Source organism: Phlebotomus argentipes, unplaced genomic scaffold (genome assembly GCF_947086385.1).
Source record: "Phlebotomus argentipes unplaced genomic scaffold, Phlebotomus argentipes genome assembly contig_2, whole genome shotgun sequence".
Taxonomy (NCBI): domain Eukaryota; kingdom Metazoa; phylum Arthropoda; class Insecta; order Diptera; family Psychodidae; genus Phlebotomus; species Phlebotomus argentipes.
This window is the reverse complement of record NW_026776162.1, coordinates 1,126,840-1,150,865: the sequence shown is the minus strand read 5'-3', so window position 1 is coordinate 1,150,865 and position 24,026 is coordinate 1,126,840. Positions and strand designations below refer to the sequence as shown.

Sequence of the window (24,026 nt, the reverse complement as noted above, 5' to 3'; positions counted from 1 at the left end):
AGAAATAGCTCAATGAAAAAGAAAATCTAAGCAGTAAGTGAATTATCTCACCAGGATTTCGCTGAATTGAAAGTTATCCTTGACACTGTGGCTTTGTGATCTTTTCCAATGTTTCAGCGAAACCTATCATTCCTGGTCAGGTGCAGGCCGACAATGTAAACAGCACTCCAACACATCACTTTAATGGCTCAATAAAGGCTGGGAACTTGCGAGAGGTGGAAAATTCACTTGTATCGTATTTGTTTTCGCGATCTCCGAGTGAGAGGAGATTTTGTCTCTCACCTTTTTTCATATGCGCGTTCGAAGCATTGCCCGCTCATATTTGCCCTCCTTGAACTGCAGGATATAAATAAAGCCGATAGTTGCCGGTCAAAACACAGCGCGCGAGAAAATAATTATTGAAATGGATTATCTCGATTGCGCCTCAACTCCTTATGGGTGCTGTTGGTTGGGGAAGACATTGGAAATCACTGGGTAGAAGTCGTGATTTAACGCCTCAGAGATTCCTCATCTACACACCTTCCTCAAAATGCCATAGCTCTTGGAAATCTGGGCGCGGAGGAAAAGGAATTCAGTTCGCACGCAATTTTTCTTCTCCGCACCGAACTTGCTTGACTCTCTAATTTGCACACTTCTCAGACGAATTAATAATTAAAATTATTACAGATGAGATGTGTGCCCTTTTTTCCATGCCGCCCGACTTATAAAAGAAAAGAGAATGTAAGCGCGTCTGGTTGGAAAAAAACGGGAAAAGTACGATAAATTTTCTCACTGTGCGGAGCTATTAAAAAGTATGAGAGTCGGAGATTGCAATAGTCATAGTGTATGCTCTATCTAATCTTGATTTGACCCTTCTAATAAAAATTCACCCTCCGGGCTTCCACCCTTCGGAAGATGCGCATGTAAAATTCCCTCCAACTATGACCCAAAAGTGGCCATAAAGATAAGATGTGGTCACTCAAATATTCCCTATCTATTCCACGCGATATGGCCTGAAAAAGTGAAAGAAGATTCAACCTTGCCGCAAACTCCCGTGGCAGATGCTACTTGATAGCACCCAAATCGAATTGCTTATTGTTATTATCAGTATTGATGGTCTTTTTTGGCCCTTGCCAACAAATTACTCCTTACGCAAATTCACAGGGTGACTCCGCACGCCTCTCCCCGATCAATTTGCCATCCGAACAAACTCACACAAATTCTCATCACTAGTTGATTAAATAAATTGACATCGATGTTTTTGCCGCTTGTCGATCTCGCCGAGCAGCAAAAACGCTCGCAAGGGAATATTTTGGCGGAAGAATTTGTTAAAACAAGAATTCATCGACTTCCAACGGAGCCCCAAAGACAATGGTTGGGAAAGAGAATTTAATAAGAGATGTGATGCGGTGCTCTTAATAAATTCAACATGTGTCTTTAACAATTAATAATGTAAACTCGTTTCTGTGCGTCACCCTTTCATTTGAATTGCAAAAGTAATTTTCGTATACGAAATAATTCCATTTCACATTTATGATTATTTACCCCGAAACTTTTGTATCTCTTTTCTCTGCCACTCTTTTTTTCTCTTCATCCCGGTTCCAACAACGCATCCTCGGCACTTTTGGGATGTTGGAAAATTGAGAAAGGGAGGTGATGGACTCTTTTTTATTGCGGTCCGATCACACTAAAAAATTCATATTGAACCACACGCAAAAACTCTCAAAGCCGCAGATGGTCGAGCAATCATTTTGAATTATTGATTTGAGAAACTCACAGACATTCAATTCAATGATGGGGTCAAAATTGAGATCCTTTCATAAGAGTTCTTTTAGCATACTCACAGATGAATTAGTCAAGTTACTCACAATTTTCTGGTTCAATTAATTTACAATCAACAATGCTCGTCAGTTTATGAGCTTAAAGTCTGACAAAGCGAGCGAAGCACACACTTATTAAATTATGGGAAATGAAATGGAACAGTTGATCCTGTCGCTTCTCCTGGAGGATTCACCGAAATCGTTCCCACAAGACAGGGAGAAAAGTGCTCTCAAGCCCGTAAAAATTCTATATATCGAGTTATACCCAAAGAATCACATTCAGTATTTATGTTGACCATCGTGGAGGTCAATTCAGATGGAGTAATTTCATTGCGGGGTCGTTCCTTAACCTTTTCCCTGCCCTCGCAACATCTCTGGGCCACCCCGAGATGCAGGAAAGATGGAACTCCTCACTTGGGGAGGGGAATAAAGATGAGATGATGATGATTCCACAGAGGGAGCCCGAGATGATCATCTCTCTGTGAGTGTATTTGGAGGCAAATAAAATGTTTATTGCTCAACCATTGAATGGTTATCGACTGAATAAATGCATTTTCACCAGAACACCACTCTCCAACCCTCAAAAATCACCCCCCACCCCTGCTCGGTGGAATAATTTGGTCATTCCGAGAGATGGGGGTGAATTAAACAAACACACCACATATTTGGGGTCGTAAATCATCGGCCTGTGTGGCGAAATATTGCAATTAATTTCGAATAGAGGAGCAAACAAAGTGTCAACCAATCATTCCCGGGGCTCCAGTGGCCGGATGTGAGCCTCAATCCTGGCCACATGTGGCTTTTATGGCACTCACATTGCGCCCAAAATGCCCTCCCACACATTGCGTATGAAAATTATCCCTCGCCTGAGAGTAATTAGAAGAGACGCAATGTAATTTGTCCCAAAGAGCACACCTTTGTCATAGTCAGAATGACTCCATCAAGGGAAATTGCGGTGAGATTCCTTTTGAGCTCCACAATCGCCTGACAAGACAGCAAAAAAATACGCCAGAGATAAAAAAGCGTATGAATTTCTAATGCTCCATGATCAAACACTTGTGGTTTTTGTGGGATTTGTTATTCTTACTTATTTAGCATCCCCGCGATGATTTTCACACCCGCAAACGCCGAGGGTTGGAATTTGTTTGCGCCCCGATGGAAGGGTGAATTTATAAATTTTCCATGTCCTCAGCAAACACTCGAGGGCTCTTCGGAGATGATTCTCGCAGCGAGAGGATGTGGGAATTGCCAATGTCTTTTGACCTCCTTGGCGCTCATCCTTGTGGTGATCATGATAATGGATTGTGTTAATGTTTACCAATGTAATCCGCTTTTTTATTGTCTCTGGAATCCTTGTGATCATTTTTCAGCCATGTAGACTTTGTCTGCCCTCGAGGCGTCTTCGTGAGCATACTAAAACCCTAATTTTGCTACTGTCCACCAAATGCTCTTGTAAGGGAAGGGGCGAGAGAGAGAGAGAGAGTGAATTCTTGGGGTCTGTAATCTTTTTTTATTACTGCAAAATCCCAATTTTGTATTCAAAGTCTTGCTCATCGCGAACAGTCCACGTCTCACTGGTTTGCGCCACAAAATGTCACATTCGTCACCGAATTTGTCTTCTTAGCTCTTCTCCCATTCTTAGCGCACGCGGCATTTCGCCCAAGAATTCTCCATCATTTCAGCATTCGCCCAAAAATATGTTTATTTAAATGCGTCGCATTTGTTAACCCTTCTTCATCACATCTCCTCACTTATTCCGCCATGCACTTTTCTTTCTCTCTCTCCCTCTTTCTCTATTTTTCAAGTCGTAAATCTTACTTGGTGTGTATTATTAAAAATTCCCTTTGAATTCTTCTATAGCGCCCAACTCACCATTTTTCCCGCCCCATCCATTCGCGCCTGGAAATTCTTTCACTTCTTTCACAATTCCCTTCTCATCCCATGCATAGACATGCCATCGTCCAATGTGGCTCACACAAAAGATGCAAAAATGGAGTGAAATGAACATAAAAATAAAATTAACAGCACTAAAATTTAATTTGAAAACATTAACAATCCGGTGCGCGAGGGTGGATTTTGCGCCATTCTGACACTCTGGGAGGAAATTGTCTCAACACTTAATTTCCTCCGTGTACTGACTTTTTTATGTAAATTCACTTTACACTTGACACCCATTCCATCACTTTGAGAGGGTGTCTTTGTGCTTCAGACTCACTCCTGAGACAATTTGTTTGCCTCTAATCCGCACACTCCGACAGGATTAATTCAAATTCCCCCTTTTCGCGGTCAAATCCCATGAAATATGCTGCATGCACTCAAAACAACCCCTAAATAAGAAACATTTCATGCTTAAAACATGGGTTTACTGTCCGATTTCACGTTTTATTTCACTATCTTGACCCAAAAAGAAGACCTAAGAATTAAACCCACTGTGTTTGCAGCGCAGAAATGCCTCTCTCTGGACCTCCTTGTGAGCTCCTTTGTGGTTAGAAATATCATCATGAGACGGTAATAAAGCTTTCCCACCTTCTGGGCGGTGTACTTTAGCTCTCAGCTCAACACATTTTCAGGCGTTTCACCCCACATGAGCACCTCAAGTGAGGAAAATTGCTGGTGAAGTGCAAAATCTTGTAAGTGAGCCACAGTCACACATCGAAAGACGACTAAGGGCAACATCTTGAGGGATTATATTTATAGGTTATGTTAATTTTAACGAGTTTCCACCCTTGTGGATGGGGAGTGAATCCAAGGAGATTTAGCTGGGTGGAAGGATGACTGATGGAATGATTTCTCGGCTGAGATTTTACCCAGCAATGGTCACAATTTTCTTTAATGATCCGCACTGTGTGTCCTCAATGGCTTAATTAAGGGCTTTGCGATGCTTTTACAGTGGAAAAGTTCCAAGAGACTCAATTAAATTCCTCTAGAGAGACATTTCTGTGATTTTCACTACTCATCTTCGCCCTCTCGGAGATGCGTCAGGAGCCGGAATATCTCGAGTGGGTGGGAATCAATAAGAAAATGTCATCTCGTTTTTTCCTCTTCCACCTCGATATTCATTATTAACATTCTCACACTCTGGCTTCCATCATTTGGAAATGGTGTGTGGATGGAAGAATCTCAGATATCTCGGAGAGACATTCTGGCTAAACCAACCCCGCCATACAATTTCCACCGAGGAAGAAGAGCCCAAGAGGCATCGCCCATAAGGGCGAAGAGACTCTCTCTCTCTCTCTTTCTCTTCTCCTTATTATTCCAAAAGTACAAAATTGAATACGTGACGCTCACATTCAGCCCACACACCCAATTCCACCACCCACAAGAGCTGCCATCCCACCGGAATAGGATTCGAATCCAATCGGATAATTCGGATGCAGTGCTCGTGGCTGACATTTGATTTCCCGGATATGGTATCATCCTCACCAGAGAGTCACTCTCTGCACGGCAGTGTGGGAAGATTGTGGCGCCGAATTCTCAGATGGCACTTAGCCGGAGGTGGGGATTGTGCATATTAAGAATGGCGGGTGGGAAATGAGGGCTGCTAAAGGTGGGAGTGTGTGATCTTATTTGTCATATCATTTATCAGAAATTGGCATCGCAGCACTTCAATGCCATGACTCTCCTTCATTGTCTCGACACAGTGATTTTCTAATGCATAAATTTGCAATCAAATCTCATCTTGACTGAGGATTCAATCGCACAAAATTGGCACCTCCAGCCCTCATTTGGCGGCGCACAACCGCCCGCAAGAGATGGAATTTTTCCCGGGTCGCGCTATTCCCTGCCACTGTCGGGAGGAATTAAAAGGAAAGTATTCGAGGTGGGTTTTTGAGGTGGCTAAAAAATCCAATTATAACCTGCAGCTTCACATTTATAGAAAGCTGGAATATGGGGGAAAATCGCGTGAGGGTTGCTCATTCTATTGCCACATTGTAATTTATAGCAATTAAAATTACACCAATTAAGTTGAGTTTCATCTCAAGAAATCAGAGTTGATCATTCAGGAGTTTGCGAATTGAGTAGATTCAAGAAAGTTCTACTCAAGAAAATCACGCACTTTGTGAAGAGTGTTTAGGTTGGACAAAAATAAATAACGACCTGCTTTTGAGAAGTAACCGCAATTCTAAAATAAAACTACTCTGTAAGATTTTTGTGTCACTCAACAATATTCAAGCTTCTTGAGCATCTGCGTAATTCACGAATCTATGACGATTTTGACACTCTCAACTCCGATTCTTGGAACCACTTGGGAGCTTCTCGGAAGCCGGCGAAATTTTATCTGGAGAAGATCGCAGATGATCAGTGGGCAAAAGGAGATTCCTGAGATAGTCTTTCCGCCACATCGCCAGCCTCTGGCTATCCGCGGGCACGGAAGAGCCGTGGCGGGAACACGCAAAATAAATCTAATATGTAAATGAGTTATGTTTACCGCCGCCGCAGCCAGAGAGTCTCTTGACTGGGCAAGGGCCAGGGGGACGCGAGAAGGTGTGTAAACTCTGTGGCGATGAGTGTAAAAAAGGTAATATAATTGAAAGGCAAATAAATTGAACAAACATTGGTAAATTGGATTGACCTGCTTCTTCCATTTAACTCCCATTTGGCGGTGGCACGACAAGAAAGTCACACAGCTTAAATTAGCCTTTTCTTCGTGCCACTCTCACTCCTGCTTTTAATTGCACACCGAACCGAAAGGATTGGTCAGGGATGCAGCCTCTGCCGTGACCATTGAGGAGGCTGACGAGGAGGATGGCTAACATGACTTTTCAATTCTCCAAGCACGCGATTAAAGTCTACAGACTCCTTTTTTCCTCGAGGGGTGAACCCTCACTTGTTGCTACACTTTTGGGGAGGAATTCCTTCGGGATTAACCCTCGGGGCATCGAGTTTCTTTTTTTTGTGGCACTCCCAAGAATCTTTCTCTCCTATTAATCTGCTTCAACTAATTTACATTTGCTCTTCTACTTTCGTCGCTCAAATGCCCAATTGTCTAGCACACCATTAAGTCGATTTGTTAGGCACTTTTTCCCGACTCACCTTCAGAAGGTCTCTCAGGCAGAGAAGGTGAATGAATGGAAAAAAGTGCTGGCAAATTTGTAGCCGGGAGAAGGCTGAATTTTTCCGCTATAAAATCCACCAGTGTGGGTATAATAAAAATCAACGATTTTAATGAAAGACCAAACATCAACCCCTCGAGGAAGAATGAAGAGGAGGTGAAGGAAAAAATGCCGAAGCCGATCTCCCCTGTGCAGGGCCCTCTTTGGCCCGAGGGTGCGATGCAGAAGGAGGGCACATCCAGGGCTTCAAACTGAGGAGGAAGTGAATGTCAATGGGAGTGCGGAAGACGGAGGATGGGGAATGGGGAAAAAATGAGAAGGTAGCCCAGGAAACAAATGAATAGACACGATTCGATCGGAATGCCAATGAGCTTTTATATGTCGCTTTTCTTCTCCTGCACTTTCTTTGCACAGACTCTTCGCCTCTCCTCGGCTATGCGATGTTCTTTTTCTGCGATGAAGCCAACAACCAAAAAAAAAGGTGAGGAATCGAGAGAGGAGACTTTCTACAAGAATCCACATCAATTTTACATCTTCCTGCTCGTGCTGCAGAGAAGACAAACGTGCATTTATCATGTCATTTTGCATATTATAGGTTTGCCCTAGGAAAAACTGTGCGATGCAGTGGCTAAAATTGGCACGAATGTAAGATTCTTTGCCGAATTGTGTGTCTCATTAGCAAACGGGCATCAGAAACACTCCGCCGTGTCTGGGAAAGGCCAGTTTCTTCCTGGGCCAGAAATTAATCAACCCGTCTTAGCAAATTAAGCAATATGATTTCTTGCACGCGGTGGACTGACGTGAAAAATTCCTACGGCCGGGTGGAACAGGATGCTGGAAGCCTGAGAAGAAGTGCAGTTGAGAGAGTGTCACTGGGAAGCGGGCAAACAGTGCAAGAGAATGCCCTGGCAATTAGTACGATGTCTTAAATGCATTTTTAAGCAAATCTGCGCGTCGCATTTGAGTCCGCGCAGTGACGGAATAAAAAGTCCCCATCCCAACTGGAGACTCCACAAGAAGCCCCCACCTTCTGAGGAGCTCCGCGGGGGCAAAAAGCATTCCCTTTGGCCGCGTAGAATTTCCAGTTTCAAATGATAAATTATTGCCGCGTAGTGAACTAATTAGGTTTAATTAAATGGGGAAGAGATTTTAACGTTTTATTGCCACATGAGCATCGATGACTTTTGCGACTCCGGCACATTGATATTTTATTCAATCGCCGATGACGATAAAAACTCGTTAGGAGCGCTCCGACATCGCGGAGAGAGGAGAATTTCATTAAAAATTGATGAAATGATTAAATAATTTGCTGATGCCACAAGAACTCCTTTTACACGATCACAATTTTCCGGGAGTTTCTTCACCGCCTTTTGCCGATGACTCTCTTTATTTCCTACCAACCGCGACATGCACTTTATGTTAATATGCCAATGGGAATAAATGCGCACACTCGTGGATGCTTTTTTCTTCAATTAGAGAGGAAATTATGAAGATGAGCTTTTTTCTCTCAACACACACACACCAGATTGAAATTCAATTATTCACTGTGACAGAGTTTGATAAATTGTACTGTCAATGCTCACATTAAGTATAGCCATAGATTAAATGTATTTTTGTGATATTTTCCCAATTAAGAAATTTCTGATTTGGCACAAAATCTCATCACCTCGCCATCGTCCACAAGAGTGACACGGGAAAAAAGCCCTTCATCAGACATTCTTGCCATGCGACAAGGTGGAACAATAAAAGATGAATTATAATAATATGATTGGGAGTGTTTTTCCTGGCGAACTTGTGAATTTCTGCTGACAGAAGCCCTCCAGACTTTAGGGGACGAGAGGGCGAGTTGAAAAATATGGAAGATGAAGGACAAAACAGAAGTGAAGAAAACTCAGTGAGATGACATTAAAGTGATGGGTTCTTCTCCGTGCGTTCCGTTTTTTTTCCCTCTCGCTTAATGCATTTTATTCGGTGCATTTCATACCCGCGTTGCTGGATGGCAAAGAAGGGCTTTAGTGTCTCCCGAGAGTTGTGCATCACAACAAAATTTATTGTGTCGATCTGTTATAAAATTTAATTGAACACCACATTAACATTTTACAACAAATGAGCTTTGTTTTTGACGTTTTGCGTTATTGATTGACCTGTTTTCATTCGCAGTTTTTATTGCCCATCGCACCCAATGTGGTGGCACCAGCGCGAATATTCAACAGCCCAGGGATGACAGCCGAGGAGGACAGCGCATCCACAGGGGATCATTCGCCATGCGAACTGACGAAGGCACACACCTGCAGGACAGTGTCTCCGCGTCCATCCCTGCGCGTCTCGCGATCGATCGCGATCGATTGATCTGCTGTGGAATTTCTAGCGGCCCAAGAGTCGTGCATCGCGTTGTATAACAATATATAAAAATTTAATAATATTAATTGTCGCATTTAAAACGACCAAACAGAATGCTCGAAATTCCTCCTCTTTTATACATTTAATGGGAATTGCAGCAGTATTTATTCCCTCATGCTCGTCGCGCTCATCGCCGATGACAATTGAAGGCATATAACATACTCTCTTGAAGCTGAGGGATTACCGCGAGAACAATTCGCGGCGTCGATGATGCCCTTATCGACGGCATTTCGCAAACGTGTTCTCCACCAGCCATCACATAAAAGGAATATCGATGATTTTTATATCGAAATCTCTCAGCATCGGAGACTCTCTTAATAACGCGCGACGGTGGAAATGGCGCGCTTTAAATGTCTCGAAGAATGCTGTTCTTGATGTGAAATGAAGAAATATCATTTTTTGCCCACATTGCGCTCCCCCTCCGTCCACGCATTCCCTCTCTGACAGTGCAACAAAGGGCAACACTTTGCGACATCAGATTACCATTTAACACTTTTCAATTCCTCAGGAGCGATTTATTGAAATTGCCAATTCAACGACACGTGCTTTTTCCGCCTCAGCCTCGGGAGGGTTGCATCAATTTCATTCATTCCAGAAGCTGTATTTCGAATGGTTTTCTATCAGTGCAAATGAGAAATCGATATCCGCTTAGTGACTTCTAGTAAACACAGACGTGTGAGATTGAATTAAGCCATATTCGCCCTGAGACACAGGAATCTCTGCCATGGCGAGACTCCTCACATTAGACGCCCAATCGCGTCCGGGTGGTCTGCGCGAATTCTCTAATTTTCATCTTCGCACTGCCGAGAGACCTCAAGCTCTGTGATTGACTCGTGAGCCCACCGGAGTTTGTCTTTGCAATGCAAATTTCATGTCCTAATTCGTCGGTGTTCCCCGAAGAGGAGATAATTAAGTTTTCTGCGAATTAATTGCCTGTGTGTGTCTTCATTTTCTCATGCGAGTGATAAGAATGCGAAAGAAGATCGCGGGAAATGTCTCCAAGGAATTTCCATGATATCGCCGAGGAGATAGAAGGAAATCACTTGCGAGAATCTCCTGATGGATGCCATAAATAAGCCAATGCTTGGCGGTTTTTTTTACTCGTATTTCTGCTGCATGGCCAGTGTTGTATATATGGCTTCGCTATAGGAGTTTTCTAATTGTTTCATGTTTAGTGATTCTGTGGCGTGCATTTATTATGAAACAATATAGAAATTAGCTGTCATTTGTTGATCGAACATTCATCATAAACAACTTCCAACTAGACGTGATGATCGACTGGAGTTGATGCATAAATTTCACGCGATTCTTTAGCAGGTGCTGGAGAAAGATGGAGATTTCTCAGCATCTCTCTCCATCGCATTCTTCTATGAGGCACCGCAAGAGGCGGAGGAGGAGGCTGACAAGCTGGTAAATCAATGATGGACTATCTAGGAACCTAACGACCCTCTCCAATAAGTTCTGCGGATCGTCGAGAAGGAAGTGTTGCACAAAGATCAATGTTTTGGGGATGAGATGATCCTTAAGTTTACTATTTATCATCCCCCTTGATTGTCTTCGCCTGCCTACATGATTATACATTATGGGTATGATCGGTCGCTCAGCAACGGTTGCACCTTATGCGCTGCCATGGAAGATAACAAATCTGCACTTGAGAGAAAAATTGCAACTTGTTCCATTTTTTCCCATCTCGTGCCCGTATTAATTTTTCATATGGCTCCACTGTGAGCCTGAGCGAGATGGGAGGCCCGGACAAAGGGTCACGGCATAAGATGCTCAAGTGAGATCACTTAGGCCTCTTTCTTGTCTTCCTTCAATCATAACCATTGTGTCTCGATCGCTGATCAATCGCTAATGGAGGTCGATTAGTTCTGCAGTTGCGCCATAGAGCCCGGTCACATTGGATTCCATGGAACGGACAAGACACCGTCTCAAGACAATATGATGGCTCTTCCCTTGAATTGTGACCCGGGCAAAAACGGCGGATAATTAAATTTGCCGAGGCATTGCTCAAATTCTACACGCTCCTCATCCCATGAGGGTAATTTCGAGGGATTCTCCGGGGCATCGAGCACGGTGGCCAATTGCAGAGGGTTGAGAAAAAGTTAACTTATGCAAATGGAAAGCGGAATCGGATGGAAATCCCCGCACTCGTGGCTCGACTCTCAAATCTCTGGCATTATCCCGCAACTGACCACCGACGATGACCACACGGTGTGGCTTACATTCGAGTCCTGTGGCGCGCTTTTGGTCTTTGGTGTGACTTACCGAGCATTGACCGAGGTTGGATTGCCCACGTCGTCCATCGAGGGTTTCCTGCATGGAAGAGAAGAGCAGAGACAGAATTAGTTGATATTCTGCTGTGGCCAAAGTGGAATTAGAGAGCATTCTTGCATTTGATCGACCAGTCCAATGCAAAGTAATAGATTAATGTGAAATTACACGAGGGGTAAATTGGTGGATCCATATCGATGGAGCAGCACTTCTGTGTGGTGAATCGATAAGAAGTGGCACATCATGATCTGAAGAACAGCACCGCAGTTCGGGTTTAATGCCAGCCACACGAGTGAGAGGGATTATTGTGAATGAATTAGGAGAGCGGGTCTGACATCGCACCAACAAATCATGCCACAAATTAACAATTATACACTTGCAGCGGACCAATTGCCAGGGAAGCACACGAGCAACTGGAGATGCAATGAACCCCAATCGAACCAATAATGACAGAGTACTCCATCATTTATCAATTACTGTGCGTGCAATTCACTCTTTCTTACGCTGCCCAGTGGAATTCACTTGCAGATTAGCGCAATTCCTCATCAATTCCTCACAATTCACAATCAATTACACACCACTATTCATCTCTTGCCATCGTCTTCGACCCCTTCGCCAGTGCGTCTCACCCAGCGGAAATTTATTGAATCACAGACACACCTTCTGGAACTTTTCACCTCATGGCAAGGATTCCCGGTCGGTAATTATCACTGGACAGCCTCTTCACTCCATCCAGATGCTTCCTCCGCGGAGTTCACGGCGTGAATGCCACGGTTCTGGCAGCTGATGAGCGTAAGTCGGCAGCCCTCTTGAAAATATGCCCCGAGGGGGTGCAATTGCCTTGTAAGTTTTCAACCCAGAAACACGACACACTTTCCCACCCTCTTCACGCACACAGAACGGAAACATGCCCTCTCTCAGTCATATGCACAACACGCTGGCGATGGAAATCAAGACGATCTGCCGAATTCATCATCAAAATATGATTTTTATGCGGAAAATCCAATCTCGTCTCCACGAGAAGATTATTTTCTAATCTAAATCTTAAGCTCTTCTCTCCACACCCATGGATGGTATAAATTGAGCATGAATCCCCATCTTGATATTTAGTCAATTGGATATTTATACTTAATTACATATTAAAGATAATATGCCTCAAACTGGGAGGGAAATTGTGCCATCTAATTTTTGCACAATCCAACATGAGAGGGTGACTTTCCACCCTCGCCTTTCCTCATTATGTGTGTATGTCTACCATGGGCTGGGCATGTTGAACAAGGGAAGCATTTAACAAAAACGACTACAACGCCTCTGACGACATATAAATCCCTCGCACAAAGAGAGAAAAATTGGCGGGAAACTTCGCCTCACGAGAATGTCAATTAATGCAAAATTTCACACATATTTCTTCCGTCAGCTCCGGGATTTATAAAGCAATTGAAAGTCACTTTCCGAGGGCAATATCTCTCGATTGGGCGAACATCGGAAGAAAAATCACCCCCAACAGGTTGAGTATATCACGGGGCGGAAAAAAGACAGTTCAGTGACTCTGGTGTGGCGGGAAAAAAAGAGAAATGCCTCTCCTCCACCTGGAATAAATCTCAATTTGGGCGCTTTACGACCACCTCGGCGCCCATAAAAAGTACTTATTCAGGAGATGCCACAACCACAGTTGAGCATAATCCTCTGGGTTGACTCAAACCACCCACAGAAAGTGTTTCACATCTCGAGAGAGAATTATTGCCATGCTAGATGAGATAATTAGGTTGCATTTACAGCAGTGAGACTAGCAATTATAGAGGGATGAACTTCTCATAAAACTTTCTATATGACTCATCATTCATAATCTACAATATGTTTTTCCCCGCAACTCTGGACTGTTCGAAATCTCCATGCTGAATTTATTATGTCTATTTTTCAATACACTTGTATTTGTCAGCTTTATTAATCACTCAAGCCCCCATTTTGGCGCATGATGGATGCTGATGTGACATTTTGACACTCTGCCATTCCGCCGATGGACAGACTCCGGAGTTGTATTTGATTATTGAACGTGCACAGCAGCCAAATTCAATCAAATCACTCCATGTGCATTATTCTATTTTGGCATCATCGTCCCCAAATATGGCCACGCCGATCTCAATACATTCGGCATTGATTGAAGGCATGGAGAGCATGGAAAATCCATGTTCACGCACGCAAAATTCCACCCACTTTCTGGGGATGCAGAGGAGCCTCTTCTGAAATATTTATCCGCACTTTGTGCGTCGCATTCTGATCTTCACGACATTCATGTGCTCCTGATGGTGATTTCATGGACCACACAAATCCACCGCCCATCACTCGCTCATCTCTCTCTCGAGCAACCCCCGACGGAGACACACTTCCGCCTCCAGAATCCATCTCCCAGAGACGAATGGTCGCCCTCCATGTGAAGGCTGGGGAAGGTAATACGTTAAGTGGTTTGTGTGTCAATAATTCAATATTATGACTGCATTTCGCCATTCTTCTTCCCATGCGCTATTTTTATATCCTCCGCACAAACACTCTTGGATATTTTGTCTTATTGCTCTTCCCTCTCGTCACACCCGCCCGAGCTGCAATCACTTATTCATGGCAATGGAGCATTGTGTGCCTTTTTGTGTCCTCATCGCATCTCAGCAAATTCAAATGCCTGTTCTTCTCCCTCTCCCGAAAATGCGTGTGTTGAGAGCCAGGGAAAAGGTCCCATAAAACCACCTCACTTTGCCATGATTCACGGAGGAAAAGCCGAGAGAAAAACCATGAGAAAAGTACGACTATACGTAAGAAGAATGGCAGAACCGGTGATCGCGATCATTGGGAGCCTCTCAAGCATGCGAAATTAATGAGTTATTAATTTTGAGCTTTAAGCCATAGTAAATTGGCGTGAAATATTTCTGTAATTTATGCAGTCTGCATATGACTTCTTTCGCATCTATACGTATCATTTTCTTGGAGTTCAAACGTGTCTGCGAAATTCACAACTAATTGCCAACAGGCTGATATATTTCAACGAGTGAGATAATTGTTAGAAAAATATTAATATTATACGCATTATGTATGATAGCCTGTGAGACTTCTCTCTTAACAAATTATAAAATACCAAAACGAAACGGAAGGAAAGCTCACACGGTTACATCACAACATACTTGAGAGCTTATCTGCGCGCACAGAACAAAGTGCGGAGGTCTTTTAAATAAAAAGCCGGCTGATCGGCTTTTTCTCAATTTTCATTTCACGATTTTCAACTGGTGCCCAGAGTTTTCTCTATTTATGGCCATACGGCAACGTGTGGCTCAAAGCGTGCCGTTGGCAGACATTAAAATCATCACGATGGACAGCCAACAAGCTCTTGGCGATGGAAGAAAAAGAAGTGGCGCGTCTCACCAAGTCGCGCCACATCAATTTCATAAATTGTCTGAGAAGTCATTTACTCATAAGATTCAGGATACATTAGCAAAAAAACATCACCGCACAGTGACTCTCTTTTCCTGGCTCCAGAAGCGACTTCCAATTTTCTCGGGAGCTCTTGGCTGCTTAAGGCCATAGCGGCAGCGAGTTTGTCAGGGCAGTTTTGCAAAGAAAAAGAGTGAGATCATTTCTCTATTAGTCTTCCTTGGCGTGCCCAGAGACAAATCTGCCCTCCGCGATTGTTGTCCTCTCGACAATCAAGAAATCTCCCAATCAATCACTCAATCAAATGTCAGGTGAGATTCTCAACAGCATCATTGTGACAATTTCCTTGGGAGAGGAAATTTCACTTAATTGCCCCACCATCGAGGCTCAATGTGCCCTTCGACGTGGAAAAGCCTCGAATTTCCTCCACAGAGACACCCTACCAATTAAAAAGCTGATCGCCGAGAGATTATCGCCGAAGAATCTTCCTCTCCAATCTCGATGGCATCAATCAGTCCATCTTGTGTGTCGAGTAATTGTTCTCCACGGGAAAAGCCAATATCTCGCCGTGGCTCTGGAGAGATCAAGAAATCAATGTGAGACACACTCGGAGATATTTCTGATTAAATGCAGGTAAAAACGGCCTTTAATGATTTGACGAGATAGAGTGAGGCAAAAAAGCGTCCACAAGGGAAAATTCCTTCGCATATACAAATTTCCTCCACGATCTCTTGACATCCGCATCCAGAGAATGAGGGGGATTCGCTGAATGTTGCTGATTTGCTCTCTAGAGCAAAATTATTAATGTATCTCTCGGATTGCAACATGCAGGATTGCGAAGGTGAAGGACCGGTTTTCTGAAAACAATCCTCACGTTTTTTCCCACAGAGTTTCATAGGACTGTAGGACATTCCTTCTGCTTTTTCTTAAATTTCACCATCTTCCTGTGACGAGGAATGTTTTTCCAGTCGCGACTGACTATTTTCCAAGCCTCCGGACATGATGGAACGAGACACTGATGCAGCTGCGCGGTGTGGTGGGGCGTGGGGTGGTTTGTGGAGAGCCCAAATGACGCTGAACAGCAGTCAATTTGACGTGCCGTCCGTGGGCTCTCCTCCGTCTCGCCCCAGCGATCTCTCTAGGCAGACGAGATGTCGCACGGCAGATTGATTTGTGCTCTGGCCCTCAAACTTTGATGCCGCACTCGCCCGATCGTGGCGGAGGAGCGCGAGTGGCAAAAAGAAGAGTGCGCGGGAGCCCTTGAGGGAGGCAGTTATGAAATGAGCATCTCGCTGGGAAGTTTGCCATGGGTGGGAAAATTTATGATGTCAATTATGGGGCGCAATGCTCCGGGGCCGCGGCGGGGTCGGTGTTTTGGGAGCCACTGGGATGCCGGTGGAGTGTCTATCTCTCGTTAAACACCGGGTCGATTGGCATTCGCGTATTGTGTGCAAATTGCGTGTTGGGCTGTTGAATCAAATGGGGAGAGTATATTGGAGTGAAATCTCTTTGACTTCCCTGGGCTTTTTGCGGATCTCTCTGCCAGCATGGCATGAGCGCGCCCTGCTCGTCTCGGGCATCCGTCAATTCTGCCGCATGATCATTTTTGCCGGTAGCCCGTGAGGACTTTGATTGGCCTCAGCCGATTCCTTGTGCTGGATTTTCTTCTCCATCGATCGACGCTCTGGTGTGGGACTGTTTTTTGCGCCCAACACAATGTTGTGTGTGCGGTCAAATTGATACAGAAGTTTTGCTCTTTCGCCTCGGCCAGAAGATGAAACAATGAGGACGTTGGAAATTCCTCAATCGCCTCGCAAATTGCTCACCCAGCAATCTCACCGTCTATGGGGCTAAAAATTCACTCATGGAAATTGAATTCCTCAGCCTCCGCACGTCATTATCCGTCCGCGATATCGCGACGCTGGCAGAGGTGCGGCTCTGAAGAAAATGGAAAAGGACTCTGTGGCCAGCGCGTGGGGAAAAACTAGTCACTCCGCAATCAGCTAATAAACTGTCCCCATCACTGGGAGGCAGTGAGGGTGCGGCAAAAAATTAACTGGAGTAACTTCACACAATATTTCCAAATGAAGTCATTAACTTCCACACCGGAGGAACTTGAGAACGTGTACAGAAAATATTGGAAGACCATAAATGGGACACAGAGATTGGACCACTGGCTGAGACACTCTCGTCTTCTCCAGAAGCTCCGCGGAGAGAATCTCCTGGACACTCTGTGTGTGCCTCATTATCATTTTTCGTGTACACATCACTCAATCTCTCTCACTCTTTTTCCGCGCGGATATCAAAGGCCCAACACCGCGAGAAACTCTTCCTGCCACCGCGGAAAAAAACCAGCTCCTCCACTGCACCACATTTTTGTCCACTCTCTGCCACTGAATTGATTTTCTCTCGTGAGGACGACGCGATCCTCCAGCATCAGATTTGCGCGAGATCGATGAAGATCGCGCGCCCGGATCGCGATGGATTTGGTCATTTTCCAGAATGCAAATTCACAATGTGTCACAGTAGAAAGTCGAGGCTGAGGTGAAATTCATCTCGACTGCCAGAGGAAACAAAAGATTCGCGGAAAGAATGACATGAGCTGCAGCACGAGTCCGGCACATGGTAAATGCCATGAAGCGAGGGGTGAGCAACAACCTGAGACATTATTACAGATATATGTTTGAGGACAGATTTGAGTGAATTCACCATAGATTTGTAATTGAATTTATAGGTTGTCAGGCATAGAGATTGTCGGCAATTGAACAGTAATTAGTTCAAAAAGGGCGCTTCGGAAATTTCAAGGCAATGCAACGTGCGCTGAAAGTTGAACTGACGAACGCTATTAAATTGCATGATTTATTCACCCCTCGGAGAGCCACACTCAGTCTGCCTGGATGTTGGCCACACATAACATACATGTCCAAAGTCACGGGGCAATGATTTACTCAATTCCAAATGCATGCGGGGCTCAATTGTCCTCTCGCGGGGGCACCCAGTGATTACCCTGCGCGTGGGTAAACAAAGGAGCGGCCCCGGAGGCCGTTGGGGGCGGTCGGGGGAGCCTTTCAGCATGCGAGAGGCGCACAGAGTGGACAACAGTGATTGGCCGATATGCAAATTGCAAATTAGTGACAGACATCTCATCCAACAGCGCTCAGGAGCCACGCACGCCAGGGATGCTCGTGCATACGGAATGGGTGGAAATGTAAATCATAATTGAATATGGTTCTCGCCGTGGTCGCGGGGTTGCTGCCCAAAACGCGTCATGAGGGGGAGAGAGAAAGACTCACCTGTCAGTCCAGCACAGGGCATCTTCGCGATATCTGCAAGAAAACAGAGAGGAGAGCCATTATCAGTCTGAAAACCGCATCAATTATTAATTTCTGGCGATGATACAACTGCGGGAGGAAACATCCACAGATATAAATTACACGCCCTTCCTTTTCGGGGCGAGAGAGAGAGATAGCAAAATCATCTCACATAACAATTACCGGATAATTGATGCGATCATACGCGAGCCACCAAAGCGCGTCTTCCAAACCCTCCACCACTTCTTTTTTGAGGCCGAAAGGAGGGCAGACGCAGAGTGAGAAAATTGTATTCTACACACGTCGATGGAGGTGTAGAAAATTTATGTAATTTAACATGTTCACCGCGGAAGGTTCCCTTTGAGTCTTTGCGAAAGTCTGGCCAGTGATCTGCGTGATGGGAAGATTCTGTCTGATTCATCATAGACGGGAGGGAAAATTGCATGCTCCATAGAATAACCACCATTACACGTTTTAGTAACACATCATCAAATTAATTACCGGCATTTACGGGGGATCTTTGCTCTCAATGGCACTTCTCACACGATTAATTGAGATTAGATCGTATGACTAACGGCTGATGATTTAAATTTTAATTGAATTTCCCAAGACAAACAAAGTGTTGTCAAATACGAAACATTACGGTTTTACATGTGTTTCAGCCAGGAAATCCATCAATCAAGCCACTTTGGCATGGGTCCCATAAATCTCCCCATATTTCCCGATCGATTGGTTAATCATGAGTGATTCCTAATCAATTGGCGCTCGCATGACATGAATCTGAAGCAAAGTGCAGGGCAATTGAGAGAGATCAGTGATCATTGCCCAGGAAATATTAGCGTACGTGACTCGTCTCGTGAGGCATTCAATAAAGATCTGCGTGGAAGCATTTAATTAAAATGCATTCGCCGGTTTTAGCTAAAAATGAGCATCGCCCATTGACACTCGGGTTGTAAAATTTAATGCCATTTTACACTTGTATTTACGGCAGTGGCGCTCGCATTTCTCGACGTGTAATTTATCGGCCGAGCATGGTCGGAGGGATACTGCGGGGTGACGCGAAAAGGGCCTCTCATTGTGGATATTTTCGCCGGCATAAGCATCATCATCATCGGATCGGGAGGCGATCCACCATGCAATTTGGCACGGTAATTGCCGCCAGCCGACAACGAGATGCACCCATCGGATAGATCGATTTCTCATTGTGTTTGGGCCAATTTGGGGGCTCGCGCGGAGGCCGAGGGACGAAGTCCAAACGTCCGGGATTAACTCGCGCGCGAGAGAGAGGAAACAAGGTGGGAAAACGGTTATTTGTGACTATAAAAGTGAACTTTTATTGATCATGGCGAAAAATTGATCATTTCGGGCCTTGTTTTCTGGGGCTTTTTAAATTTCTTCCGGCGACTCATTCACCAGGGAGTTTATGTTTGTTTGATCACCGATACGCCGTGGTATTTAGAGAAACACTTGGAGGCATTTTTTTTCACAATGATCTCCCTCATCATCAGGCAGGCGATCAGGCAAATTCAGGGAGCTTCGGTGCCTTGAGGAATTGCCTGGGTTTCTCATATAGAATATGTATAAACAATAAAAACGAACGTCTTAGAGACAATGGCTTTAATTATTCGTATGATGGAAATACCATCATGCGAAGGGTGAAAGACTTCTCAGCACATTTTTGCCATTGACTGTCTGTTGCTCGCCTTAAGAATTCTGGCATATCCTTGCTGGCGAAGATCGCGGCTTTTTTCCCCCTTCTGACGATCATCACTGCACTCGTCACACATTAGTTGATCACAGAAAATTAATTCAATATATTCCTCCTTTTGCCTGGCCAAAAATCCCGGGCTTGGACGAGAGCACCTTCGCCCCTTTTTGCGCCCTCATCGCGCCAGCAACTCCCAATTGGAAGTTGTGAAAGGATGGAGCGCGGAAAAATGTGTCGAGCAGCCAAGAAAACATTCCCCGTCGTCGTGGTTGGACAAGGTTTTCATAACCGCTGAAATGTATGCATGCCATAGAATTTGAGATATCAATCTTTTCGTATTGCGCCCCATTATGACGATTGCACCGGGGATGCTGCACTGATCACAGGAGCGCGATCGAATAACTTATTAATGAGGCGACGAGATCACGGAGAATATGAGTGGCGCGATCAAAAAGTGATCGAACGAATCGAATACTGCATGGCTGATGGCGAAGGCCCCATACCAGAATTTTCATTGCAAAAATGCCTCTGGCTGAATGGGGAATCTCACCGCAGGATAAATATTTCAGAATGCATCAAAATCAAATTTCTCTCTGCACCCTTTCAGCCCCCCTTTTGGCCATTCGATCGAGAGTGAGAGTGACAAAAACTTGTCTTGAATTTCATTTTGGTCTTCAGCGACGCTCTGCAAATGATGACACTCACTTAATTCAATCGATCATTATTATTATTTGTGTGCAGATCGCCGTGCCAATGGGAAAGGTGGTGTCCTGGGGACATTAGCACTCTCTCACGATCGCCGATTACCGCGAGGATCGGCCTAAAAGGCTGTAATACAAATTACAGAGAAATTTCCCAAATGTCTTTCGTACGTGAAAAGGTGCATCCCCAAAATTAGCAACAACTTATTAGCTCACAAGATAAAATGCGCTCTGAATGATCGATCTCGCAGATCACCTTTGCGCAAGAGATGGGAATTTTTTCACCGCCAATTGCTCCAGTAAATTACGGAGAAATTTCTAATTATTTCCACCAGCAATGGACAGAGGAGAGATTCTCGGCAATTTTCCATCCGAAGGTGAATCAATAATAAAAAGGTCGCGCGAGAGAGAGAAAGAAAGAAATGAGGAAAAAATTGCCATGCCGAGATAATTGAAGAGGGCACAAAATTGACGAAATGGGCCTACGCCTTGATATTTGCACGATGCATTGTACTTTTGGGTCGTGCAGCACGCCAAATTGTGCACACACTTTGCACCAATTGTCCTTTAATTGTGCCGGCGCAATGATCACGATCATCGAAAAATGTGTGGATCACAAGTTTGCTTATTTGTTCGCCCATCATCATTTTCGTGGCTCCATCCGCGAGGCCCATGCGCGGCAAAAAGCAGTGAATTTTTCACCAAGATCGTCATTCGATCGCTCGATGGGCGCACCAATATAACAATTTAGTGCAACAAAACATAATGGGTGGAATTTCAACGCGATATTGCGAATCGATCGATCCCTCGATCGACGCATTATTTTTTTTGTTCGCTTATTTGCTCAAGAAGAGGCAGAAAAGAGTGTCTGTATTTTCGGATTGCAAGGGCGATCATCGGGAGAGTGATCGCAGCCAGATGATCCTCAATGGATCGGCGCGATCTCGCGATCGTCACGCGCGTAATCATAGGTGTGATAGAATTTATTTCCTCACATGGGATCGCCGGAGAAATTCCAGATGAGCCAACATTTGATCACTGCCAAAAATTGCGACTCTCAATGCATGAAATGCGAGAGACAATCGATCGACGCAACTTGCGAATTCCGCAAGGTCGATGATTGTGGCTTTTTCAATCTTGTCCAGAAGACGCGCTCGCCGAGAGATCCAAGGAATGAGGAGGAGGAAAAAGTCTGCGCCGGGAAGAAAAGTGCTGCGCGATCTTTTTCATATACAATCTCCACCTCACTCCCCTCGGCCTCTTGCATGATCCTCGCCAGAAAGATGCCCAAGTCAGCCCGAGACAATGCGCGACCGAAGAGAAATGGTGGGCCGCGTTTTTGCCTGAATTATTGCACGAAAGCGCTGTGTACAATTTCAGGTATGATTAATGTAATTAAATTACTTTTTATTTTCACTTGTCCGGACCTCGATCGTGCTTTTCTTCATTTTTCTCGACGGCTTTTTGCCCAACAACACCAGTGACGATGGCAATTTTTGCATCTGTGCACAGCGGATTATTTATGGATGGCAGCCAGGAAAATTCCTCCATTGCCAATTTGATGCCATCGATAATGATTTATATATTTTTTATCAGCCCCACTGATCGAGGTAGCACAAACTTGTGCCTCAGTGGCATGGCTTCTGTTTTCACAATGCTTTTCCGCCATCGGACGATCACACCGCGCGCTTGCGCGTATGCTGATCGCGGCATAGGCTGATGAGGATGCTGTGCTGCGCGACAAACGAGATCACACAGCCAAGTGATCGATGGTTATGATGCCTAATAATTGGATGACAAAGAGTATCGCATGTAATTTCTCAATTTTTAATGCGTCTATCTAATTGAAAGCGCAAACACGTTCGGCATGGCCGATGGAAGGTGCGGAGACACCGTGTTCAATCATTGTGAGTGGCTTAATTAAAAAATCCTCTTCCTTCTCATCTGGTTGCTCCAAATATTCATCATCATTTTTACACGATCGTCCAGTGTTTTTATTTAGCCGCTCCGCTGCCCCTGCTCCCTTCATTATTTATTATATATTGAAATTGCCACCTTTTTCGCCCCGTTGAGATGCATCGAAAGCAAATTGCATATTCGTCCCTCGTTGATCGTCGCGATCAATCAAAAGAACGCGGCGATCACACTGACATTGTCTTTTTCTCTCTGCTCTTCGCTTGCTCACCCTCCTGTTCTGCGTCTCTTCACAAATAGGCACAGTGTATTCCCAAGTTGGGGACCACTCGGCTCATGGAAACCGACAATGGCACAGCAACTTTCGTCAAACAATTTCTGCAAACACACTGCAAGTGCTGTGTGTCTAAAAATCTAATGCTAGTGAGTTAATGGGCGGAGCTTCCAAGTGGGCGGGGCTTCAGAACAGAAGAATTTTTATGCATTTTCCCAGACAGAATGTTAAAAGAAATATGCTCTCATCTCTACCAATGATCTCTCCTTCTCATCACCGATTTCCCCTGCTTCTGTCGCGATCGCCACGGTAGATCAACATACGACGAGGATCACGATCGCGCGTAAATGTAATTTGAGGTGTAAATCATATTTTGCCCATGTCCCGATACGATGTGACAGTGAAAATTAAGATTCTACATGGCACATCGCTACTTATGATAATCGAAAAGCGGCTCTTTGCGTGACACAAACTGATAAATTATGATCACAGTGCCGGGAGATGGACTGATGTTCAGTTACAGTTCGGGTGACGCGTTTCAGAGACCCGTGATCTCTATCAAGGACATGTGCATCGCAGCATTCTCACCATATCGCTGGCACAATATTTGCTTATCACAGGTGAAGAGATCACAGTCTGCACACGGCGCGCGATGGTGGAAGTGACAAACGGCAGGTAATGGACAATAATTAAGAAGCACGATCTTCTTTTGGGGATCTCGGCGTTCCCCGCGAGGATCACTTTGTTCGCTCACATCTTCGCAGCCTTTTTGTGCCCTGTTCGGCGTGTTCTTTCTTTTTTTTTAATGATTTCTTCTGCTCCCATTTCGACTTGGCCAAGTTTGTGCGCGATACATTTGTACGATCGTGATCGATTTGAAAGTAATTTTTCCCTTCGCTGATGGAATCCAGTTCTGTGGTGAGTACCAGGCCCAAGAACAGGCAAAATATGTGTTCGCAACACACTTGGAAATGCTACCACCGGAGACAATTGTGCGTTGGGACACACACAAGACCTGTGGATGGCCGAGGAGGAGATGTGATCACGTCGTCTTTAATCACGCAGAATCATTTCACTCATTTCATAAATGTAATTTGTTGGTGGAATTGCTGTTTCTCGATGCTCTTGCACAGTCCCATGGAGAAATGCGCACATTCTCTTATGCTTTTCGCGA

General features: G+C 44.7%; 1 protein-coding gene across 1 annotated transcript in view; it reads right to left on the bottom strand.

Annotated features, from left to right (window-relative positions):
• LOC132263774 (protein trachealess) overlaps positions 1–24,026 on the bottom strand; it is a 58,507-nt gene that overhangs the window by 29,368 nt on the left and 5,113 nt on the right. Inside the window, exons 2-3 of the mRNA XM_059763754.1 lie at positions 18,238–18,270; positions 11,522–11,569 (exon numbers count right to left, since the gene is read on the bottom strand). Of these exons, the coding sequence (XP_059619737.1) occupies positions 11,522–11,569; positions 18,238–18,270 (81 nt within the window). The remainder of the gene's footprint in view (positions 1–11,521; positions 11,570–18,237; positions 18,271–24,026) is intronic.